The sequence below is a fragment of the Vombatus ursinus genome, unplaced genomic scaffold (assembly GCF_900497805.2).
Source record: "Vombatus ursinus unplaced genomic scaffold, bare-nosed wombat genome assembly UNPS02014794.1, whole genome shotgun sequence".
NCBI lineage: Eukaryota > Metazoa > Chordata > Mammalia > Diprotodontia > Vombatidae > Vombatus > Vombatus ursinus.
Window position 1 is genome coordinate 22,535,541 of NW_020954572.1, and position 10,500 is coordinate 22,546,040.

The following is a 10,500-nucleotide window of genomic DNA, read 5'->3' on the forward strand; positions in this document are numbered from 1 at the left end:
CTTCCCCCTAAGCTTACCTTCCAATTACTCTATATATATCATTTATGTACAGCTATCTGTCTCTCTATGTTGCCATTTCCATTAGAATGGGAGCTCCTTGAAGGCATACAGACTGTTTGTATCTAGTGCTTGGCACAGAGTAAATGTTTAAAAAATGTTTGTTGATTGACTAACTCTGTAAGAAGTCTAAACAGGAGTACCCACCTTTAGTCCTTTAAGTGGAGGCAAGAGACAATACTAACTGGCAATCCTAAGAAATCCTCTGTTTAGAGAGCCCTTGATATTTGACCACAATAAGTCCTGAAAGTCTATGATACCAAGCAAAAGAATCCACAAAAGTTTGCAAATTACTACAGTAAATCCTGAAGAGAACCAGAGGATATAAGAGTTAAGCTGATGTGAAATACAGGTAATCTAGCAGCAGACAGAAAACATACCATATGGAGAGGGAAAGTGTGGTACAAAGAATTGATTCTAATGCAGCATTTCAACTTCCTTGTCTTCAAAATTAGATACTCAATGCCACCAGTATTCTATCAATACAGTTGAACATAACAATAAAAAAAGAATGCCAATGATACTTACTTCTTTAGAAAGTCTTGGAAGTCAGCTGGTAAGTCATTAGGGATGGTGACAGGATACTCTTTGCTTTCTTGACCCTGACTGAGAGAAAGCAATAGGAGGCCTAGGCGCCATACATCACCTTTCTTCCCAGTTTTGTTAGGCAGAGCATCATCACTAAAACGAACTCGAGTTTGCTCAAAAACATCCTCCTTGCAGATATCTGCTAATCGTTTAGAAATACTGTAGTCTGTAATCTTGATGTTGCCCTCAGTATCCACCAAGACATTTGAAGCACTCAGGACTTTGTGCACCACTGAATTACTATGCAAATAATCCAGGCCTAATAGAAGCTGGGACGCATAACTACGCAGCTGATCAATAGGAAGTGGAACCGCTTTGCTCAGATATGTAGAGAGAGAGATACCACTGATGTATTCCACTAAAATGTCCACAACAATAGAATCGCCTTTTTCTCTGAGGTTCATAGCTAGATAGCGTACTACATTCGGATGGCTCAGTTTCACCAGTGAGCTGAATTCTGCTTCTGCCCCTTGAATCTGGTTAGAAGAAACATAAAGTTTATCTTGCATTAGTCAGAATTAACTGCCATTTTTTTTCATGATGGAAAATGTTTAGAAAATGAATGTTCAAGTGAGAACCAGGAATAAGCCCTGAATTGGTATAAGATTGATAAAGCTGGGAAAAGCTTAAGGCATTGTCTGTGTATGTAATTAATAATTTAATTCATATCCCACTTTGCCAAGAGAAGCAAATTTTATAGGTGGATGTATTTATTAAAATTTGAATGTTACAAAAAAAGTTAAGGTCCTTTCTCTTTTATAAACTTTTGGTTTTGGAATTAAAGTTTGACACCCGATCATTTTCATCACTTTAAGTGCCTTAATTGCTTTCTCAATTAAAAACAAAAACCAAAACAAAACAGTAGAAGTTAATAGTTTAGTTTTTTTTTAAATAAGTCATTTCTATTCTTCCTCATCTCATGAATAAATTTGTTGAGTTCATTTTCAAGCCATTTTAGATGCAACTATAGGCAGGCAGTTTGGGTCAAGTTTAGTCTAATGGTGTAATACTAGCAACCAAGAAAAAGAAAAAATAAGGCTATGTTTTATGTTCAGTACCACAAACTCTTGCCAGTTCTTTGTCCTAAAAACCAATTTTGACATTATACTTCAAGGGAAAGGTAGGCAAACCCCCTAATAGTATTAATTAGTTCTTTGAAAATATGACTTTAAGTGAAACAATATTGCAGACAGGTTGTTAGTTCATTAGCAACACTGTTAAAAATGGAAGACACCTTCTTGGACAGCCAAAATTCAGACTATAAAAGCTTAAAATTGATCAGTGCTGAGTCTATGCCACAGCTGCACTGTGCTTTTTAGATGCTAAAAGATCTGAGGTGAGAAGACCTGCCACACTAACAAAATGGGGAAAGTAGTGGGTACAGCTGGGTGCCATCAGAATTACTGGGGTACAGGAAGGAGGCAGGAGAATGGTGGGAACTAACTGGCAGAAGGTCCATCCAATAGTATTTCAGAAGGTTGACAGGAAAAGTGGCTGTTTCCTCTCCAGAACAATAAACACTAGTTTAAGTTAAGAAAGCTGACTATTTTCATGAGTTTGGGGGGTGGAGAACAAACCATTTCTTTTTTTTTTTAAAGTATTGAACATATCTGGGGAAAATATAATCTATTTCCCCTGAGGAAGTGAGCAGTAGAAAAGAATTAAATGATTAGTAGTGGCTGTTCAAAAGCTAAAGTTCTCCCTTCTTTAAGAGATTGAAGCAGGAATGCAACTAGTAGAATGACATTAAACATGAAGAGGTTGGTTCAATTTCTTTTTTAAAGCTCAAGGAATTTTAAAAATTATCTCTTATTTTTTGTATTATAGAAGCAGCTAGGAAGAGCAATTAATTTGATGCTTCTTTTTTTTATTTTTTAGGCAATTGGGGTTAAGTGACTTGACCAGGGTCACCCCGCTACCTAAGTGTCAATGGGTTTGGTCTGAGGCTGGATTTGAACTCACGTCCTCCTGACTCCAGGGCTGGTACTCTAACCACTGTGCCACTGAGCTGCCCCTTGATGTTTCTTTACTGTGAACAGGAATGCTTATGATAACAACAACTCATGTATATGGCACTTCAAGGCTTATAGAGCAAGGCTGAAAAAGCTATGCAAGAGTAGAATGTGTGGTGAAACTTCTGATCCCCAACAGCAGGGTGAGGATGGCAGCAGGGAATTGGGAAAACAAGGAGAAAAGTACCTATGTGATACATCAACACTTGCTCTAAGCATCCTCTATTCACATACTCATAATAAAACATAGCTAACCAGCTCAATTCTAAGCTCATCAAAGATACTTTTCTTTGTCTTCATAAATCTCCCATTTAAAAGCAGAGTATTGATGTCTTTGCCATCATTTTATTTGAAAATGATTAAAAATCATTTTTAAAAATAATTTTAAAAGTAAATTGTCTTTAGAAATAATCAAAAATATAATTATTTATAATAATTTTAAAATAATAATTTTTTGCATGAATTAAAAGGTTTTTTTTATTTCCAAATTCTATCCCTCCCTCCCTCCAACACCTTCCCTATTTACTGAGAAGGCAAGAAATCTGATATCAATTATATACGTGAAATCATAAAAAAAATCATATTTCTATATAAACCATGTTGCAAAAAAAAAAAAAAAAAACCAAGAAAAATTAGGAAAGTGAAAAAATTATTCTTCAATCTGTACTCAGATTCTATCAGTTTTCTCTCCGGAAGGTAGATAGCATTTTTCATCATAAGTCCTTCAGAACTGTCTTGGATTATTGAATTAATTGGAATAGCTAAGTCATTCATGGTGGATCATTGTACAATATTGCTGTTATTGTGTACAATGTTCTCTTGGTTTTGCTCACTTCACTTTGCATCAGTTCATATATGTCTTCCCAGGTTTTCCTGAAACCATCTTGTTTGTCATTTCTTTTAGCACAATAGTATTTTTTCACAATTAAAAACTACATCTTGTTCAACCATTCCCCAATTGATGGGTATCCCTTCAATTTCCAATTGTCCCCACAAAAAGAGCTGCTATAAATATTTTTGTACATATAGGTCCTTTTCCTTTTTTGTTGATCTCTTTGGGATATGGGCCTACTAGTGGTATTGCTAGGTCAAAGGATATGCACAATTTTATAGCCCTTTGGGCATAGTTCCAAATTCTTCTCCAGGATGTTTGGATCAGTTCACAACTCTACCAATAGTGCATTAATATCCCAGTTTTTCCATATCCTCTTCAACATTTGTCATTTTCCTTTTCTGACATGTTAGTCAATCTGACAGGTATGAGGTGGTACCTCAGAGTTGTTTTAATTTGCATTTCTCTAATCAATAGTGATTTAGAGAATTTTTACATATGACTATAGATAGCTTTGATTTCTTCTTCTGAAAACTGCCTGTTCATATCCTTTGACTATTTATCAATTGGGAAATGGCTCTTATTTTTATAAATTTGATTCAGTTCTCTATATACTGGAGAAATGAGGCCTTTATCAGAAAAACTTGCTATGAAATTTCCCCCCCAATTGGTTTTGTTTGTGTAAAAAGTTTTAAATTTAATGTAATCAAAATTGTCCATTTTATTTCCCATGATCCTCTCTATCTCTTGTTTGGTCATAATTTCCTTCCTTATCTATCCATAGAGCTAAGAGGTAAAAAGTTCCATGTTCCCCTAATTTGCTTATGATATCACCCTTTGTGTCTAATTCATGTATCCATTTTGACTTTATCTTAACATATGATGTGAGATGCTAGTCTATACCTAGTTTCTGCTTTCCAGTTTTCCCAGCAATTTTTGTCAGATAGTGAGTTTTTGTCCCATAAACTTAGATCTCTGCATGTGTACTGTATACCTATTCTATTCCACTTGATCCACCATGCTATTTCTTAGCCAGTACCAGATTCTTTTCATGATTACCACTTTTTAATATAGTTTGCAATCTGGTACTGCTGGGCTGCCTTCCTTCACATTTTTTTTTTACTGATTCCTTTGAAATTATAGACTTTTTGTTCTTCTAGATGAATGTGGTTATTTTTTTTTCTAGTTTTATAAGATCATTTTTTGGTAGTTTGATTGGTGTGGCACTGAATAAGTAAATTTAGGTAGAATTGCCATTTTTATCATATTGGCTCAGTCCACCCACGAGCAATTAACAGTTTCCGAATTGTTCAGATTTCACTTTGTGTGAAAAGTGTTTTGTAACTGTGTTCATATAACTCCGGGGTTTGCCTCAGCAGGTAAACTCCCAAGTATTTTATATTGTCTGCAGTTATTTTGAATAGAGTTTCTCTTTTTATCTCTGCTTGCTGGATTTCATTGATAATACATAGAATTGCTGATTATTTATGTAGGTTTATTTTATATCCTGCAACTTTGCTAAAGTTGTTGTTTCAACTAGTTTTTTAGTTGACTCTCTAGATTCTAAGTATACAATCATATCATCTGCAAAGAGTGATAGTTTTGTTTCCTCATTGCCTATTCTAATTCCTTCAATTTCTTTTTCTCATCTTATTGCTATAGAAAGCATTTCTAGTAGGTCATCCTTTTATTTGGTCAGTATAGAAGCATATTAAAATGTTCCACTAGCCTAAAAATGAAGAAAAAAGTATTTCCAACCTGTTTTTTGCATTTATCAATCTTCTCTCTTTCTTGACTGGTAAGAAACTGGCCCATTTTTTCCTGCCACTGAAGTATCCACTCATACAAGAGCACAAAGTTGCCAGTGGCTGTTTCCAAGGCATTATAGGTTAGTTTTCCAAGTTGTACATCATTGTCTGTATATAAAGCAACAAAGAGAAAAATGAAGTTAAATTTCATTGTTATATTTTCCTTTGGTTTGAAAGATAAAGAAAAGTACTTAAAAAGAGCTAAGAGAGGGACAGAAAAAATATCTGATAAGGAACCACCAGATTGAATATCAAGACCAACATCTTCTATTATTTACATCATAATCAAATTCATTTGCAACGTCCTATGTTCCCACATTGTTACATGGGCACAAATACTCTCAAAATACTAAAAAAAAAAAAAACCAAAAAAAATTGAGAAGCTGAAAACAATGAAATTCTATGAAGTTTATTCTGATCAGTGTGTACAGAAAGAAAGAATCTGGGGCATTACCTCAACTTCGTGGAAAAAGACCATTAAGAGCATTTTAAAATTCATCAAATAAATCTGATAGTTTCCTGAACACAAAATGGGCTTCTTAAAAACAACACATGCTCAGTAAATACAAGTGCCTACTTGTTTCAGGAATTGGTATCAGGGAGGGGCCGGAAAAGGTGACTGAATGTGGCTACTTTAAGTAAAATATAAGAGATGAGAAGAGAGGTATGTTTATTTAGTCATGGTGTATGTTCTCATTTGTTTTTTTGTGAACTAAACTCTTGGAAAACAGAACATAGTCCTAAAAATTGCTATCTTATTGTATGATTATGATTTATTTCCACTTGGAAAAAGTAAAAATGACAGCATACTTTTTAAAAACACTTGGATAAAGAATTATTGTACTGAGACAAATGATAATCAGAATCCAGAAGCAGCTTCTACTCATTAACTATTGTTATTCTATAGATTTGTTATTAAAATAAGGATTTTTGTAATTTTCTGACTACAGCTGTCTATTGTGTCACAAATGACATCTGAAATTTTTAGCCAAAGGAGAAAATTTCAGTTTTCTTTAGCACTGACAAGCTAATGAAACAAATGGAACACAGCATCTAAGCAGTCAGAGGTACGTTTTCTTAAATGTTCACAGGATGAGGAATGCTGTTACTTAAATAAAAGTTATTATAAACTTAGTATGTATGGCATTCAATGTGATTTTCAGTGTTACATGAAAATTTCAGGCTAATAACAGCAATAAAAAAGGAGAACAGTAATAGGACCAAAGAACATACTACAGAAGGAAGAGAGGAAAACAGTTAACAATAGAACTTTGCCATGAGCCAGTATATGCTAAGAATGATGATTTATAAACTAGTCATTTTGGTATTTTATTTTATCTTCAATACATGCATTTTTTTCTTTGAAATTTTAAAGCTTTTCAATTGAAAGTGATGGCTAATTAATCAATCTTTTTTTTTTTTTAAACAACTTTATAGGAAACCAAAGCACATTTTAAAGACTATTCCCTGCTGTGGAAAATAAATAATGTGGTTTTATGAAGACGTTTCAAAGTACAAGTTTACTTTCTAATTAAGGTATTAAGTAAGGGCAATCTGTTTAATGAGTACTAGTGAGACTCTCAGACAAAGACATAGTAATGAGCAATAGCATTAGGATTAATTTACCTCTCTGATGTCCCCAGATCTATGAACAATGGGCTTTGTGCTATGAATTTCAAATGTCTCTCAGACAAGTAGTTCCAGTGCCAATCGTTTTCTTCAAAGATCTCAAGTTTACCCTAGAGTCAACTGGTCACTAATTTGTATGGAATGGTCACTGTGTACAGAATATTATATTAGGCACTATGTAATCAACTTTCAATTAACGAGGAATTAATTATTAAGTTTGTAGATTACCTACTTCCTTTGTATCTCCTCCTATTTATTGCCTGCTTTTTCATTATTTTGCTACTCATTTTAACTCCTTAAGGAGGATGGGAAGTTTTGAAAAGAAAGGAGGTGAAATTTAAGTAAATTAATTTGGTGGGAAATAAACTTGAAGCTTCTTGTTAAAATTCATTTTTATATCATCTGTGGATTATCCAAACTCTTCCTGCTCCCAGAATATCACATATAGAGATGGCTTTATCTCTAAGAAAGAAAAGGTACATATAAGAAGACACTGGATTCTGAAAGACTATGTCAAATTCTGTATTACTCAAGAAGCATAGTTCCAAAGGATAAATTTCAGAAATTGCTAAATAAAACATAACCAAAACTGGGACCTCCTATTCAGATCCCCAATACAACAGAAAAAATGGTAAACAAGCTAATATCATCAATTGTGAAAAAGGTACTTCAAGGTCATTAAAAGGCTACAAGGCACTAAAAACTCATGTTAACATGCAAATTATTTTGTCATTGGCAGATGCCTGATAATCCTAATACCTGAAATTAAAATTGGCTAATACATCATACTTTGTATTACTGCATGCTATCCTTTCAAAAAACTCAGATAATCTAAAATCTATTATCTAATTTGTCCTAATACACTCCTAAGAACATAGACTACTATCTTTTTCTCACAGACAGAGAAAATGAGCCCCAGAGAACTTCAAAGGGATTTGCCTGGAATTACACTATTGCTGTTGTTGTTATTGTTGTTCTGGATTTTGTCTGGACCAGTGACATTAGGAAGGTGATGTCTTGCAATTCACTTGCAAGTGAATTGGATTTAAGTGAGGCAGGGTTGTACAAAATCATCAACCTCATTCTCTCCTCCAGAATCATTTGAGTCCAGTGGCAAGACATAGGTCAGGACAACTGGAGATGGCCCCAGATGCAGCAGCAGACCTTGGCCTTTTTTCTTTTCCAGGTCTCAGTTTGTCTGAGGCAACACCCATTCAGTAATTTAAGGCTAGGTAAAAAATACCTTTGCCTACTTAAGAAAAATCAATTTGGGAGGGGAAGACCCTTAGGGTTTCTGGCTAGAATAGAAACAATTGCCATTTACACTCAGTCTGAACCATCAAAACCCAAACAATGACCAAGTGAGGCTTGACCTGGGACCTATTATTCCTCAATCAGTGAGAGCCAGAGTGATTTGAATTTAAGGTATAGTCAGGTAGCTCTATTTGAATCCCAATAGGCTTTATCTAAGCCTGGTTTTCAAAGCTCTATTTCAAGAAATGTAAATTACAAACCAAGGATAGGCAAGAATAGAACTCAGGACCTTTCTCAGCAGTCCAGAGTTCTTTCCATAAGACTACAATGCCTCTTAAGATTAGATAGACAGTGTTATGGGGATAATGCCAGCAGTACCTCCCCTCATGTTGTTGTGAGAGTCAAATGAGATAAAGAATATAAAGCACGATGTCAAATTTAAAGGGTTATCTATCTGTGTCACTTATCATTATCATCCTGCCACTCTTCTTTATGGTCATTTTTGGTCCTTAAAATAAATGGATATAGCTAGTTTACTCACCAATACATTTCCCTTTGTGCACCGTGAGCTGATAAGGATTACCCATACTGAAATACAGGATTTCACAAGAGCCAGGAGAATCTTCACTACTACATATAGAATACTGACGTTCTCGCCTTAAAAATAAATTTGGACAATGATTTTCCTTCAGTTTAGTATTAAACATGGAAAACTCATTAATTTGGAATCTGATTTTCTATCTGACCCCATCTAACTAGTGCAAGGAATTAAGATGATTTATACATTGTGTGATTTGAGCTGTCCCAGTCAACAAGGTACAGCCATACACTGGAATAGAAACCAACCTTACTAAGCAAAAAGTTGACAAGTTATGTTCATAGTGCTATGGAAAAAGCAACAATCACACATATCTTTTTATATCTACCTGTCAATCGGAAATTGACTTCACTGTGAAAGCCATTTTAAAATATGAAGGATGGCATTTTACATAGCAGCATCTATGTACCTATTCTCCAATATTTTATTTCAGATAAAGGATTTAATTTCTTCACATTTTCTAAAATAGTGTAAGAAATACAAGGTGTGAAACAAAGTAACAAGACTGAGTTTTTAACCAATATGCCAGAATACATGCTCCCTGATAAAGGTTTCTCTTTAAAGAAATCACCTTGGAAGGTAAGCTCTGATTTCTTTCTGCATGAGGAAGTGAGGACATGTCCTGTAGCACTCTTGGCCCTGAAGAAGCAGCGTTCTATGTCCTACTATCCTTTACTGAATCTTCTAGGGGCTTTAAATGGTGGAGCAAAGCAACGATTTCCCCTCCATATCCCTAACTCTTTACCTACTATGGAGGAGGGGTGGATTGGAATAATAAAGGACATCTTGCAATAACTCTTATGTCCTTAGTAATATTTCTGACAATAAATTACATCTTTAAAATGCATTCCAAAAGAATGAGAAGATGCAAAATGAATTTTATGGAATATGAGGGTACTCTCTTTACCAGTGGTGTCAAACTTGAGGCCAGCAAAATTCTCAGTGCAGATTGAATCAGATTAAAATGTAACTGGGAAATGTTTAACAAAATAAATAAAAATACAATACAACATTGATAATGTTAATTTGTGATTTTCTAAGTCAATATGTGGACCACAGGGACCCATATCTATTTGAATTTGCTACCACAGAACCGTACTACTATTACACTTCCTAAATGATTTATAAAAAGATGCTCTCTTCTCTAATAATGACAACTTTTTACAAATATATTTAAATTTATTTTTCAGTTCTATATATAAGTTCATTTTTTCAGATTTGATTGCAAGCCTACTTACTAGCTAGATATTTTGTTCTACCTCAAACTGCTTGGTAAACTATATTAAAATGCATTTTAAAAGTCTATGGCACTATGAAAGACACTATAAAAAATTAGATTTGATTCCTGTTTGAGATCTTAATTTTAGAATAACACTGATGCAAATAAACAAAGAATATTTAGACTGCTGGACAGACACTGATTATGTATAATTAACTCTTTAATTTTGTGCTAATGGAGGCAAAGAGAAGCAACGATAAGATGAAACACCAGATGATGCAAAAATCATCTACATATAGCTTATAATTGTTACATATATAAAATATATACCCATATACATGTAAACAAATACATGTGGCAGCTAGGTGGTGCAGTGGATACAGCATCGGCCCTGGAGTCAGGAGGACCTGAGTTCAAATCCGGTCTCAGACACACAACACTTACTAGCTGTGTGACCCTGGGCAAGTCACTTAACCCAATTGCCTAGCCCCCCCCCCCCCCCC

The 10,500-nt window shown here is 34.4% G+C and overlaps 1 protein-coding gene across 2 annotated transcripts in view; it reads right to left on the reverse strand.

Moving 5' to 3' along the window:
• Positions 1-10,500, reverse strand: part of EIF2AK4 (eukaryotic translation initiation factor 2 alpha kinase 4) — a 105,634-nt gene that overhangs the window by 58,028 nt on the left and 37,106 nt on the right. Inside the window, exons 7-9 of one of the 2 annotated variants that reach the window (XM_027869863.1) lie at positions 8,722-8,837; positions 5,248-5,405; positions 586-1,121 (exon numbers count right to left, since the gene is read on the reverse strand). In XM_027869863.1, coding sequence (XP_027725664.1) covers positions 586-1,121; positions 5,248-5,405; positions 8,722-8,837 — 810 coding nt within the window. The remainder of the gene's footprint in view (positions 1-585; positions 1,122-5,247; positions 5,406-8,721; positions 8,838-10,500) is intronic. The other variant, XM_027869864.1, reaches the window with a different exon arrangement.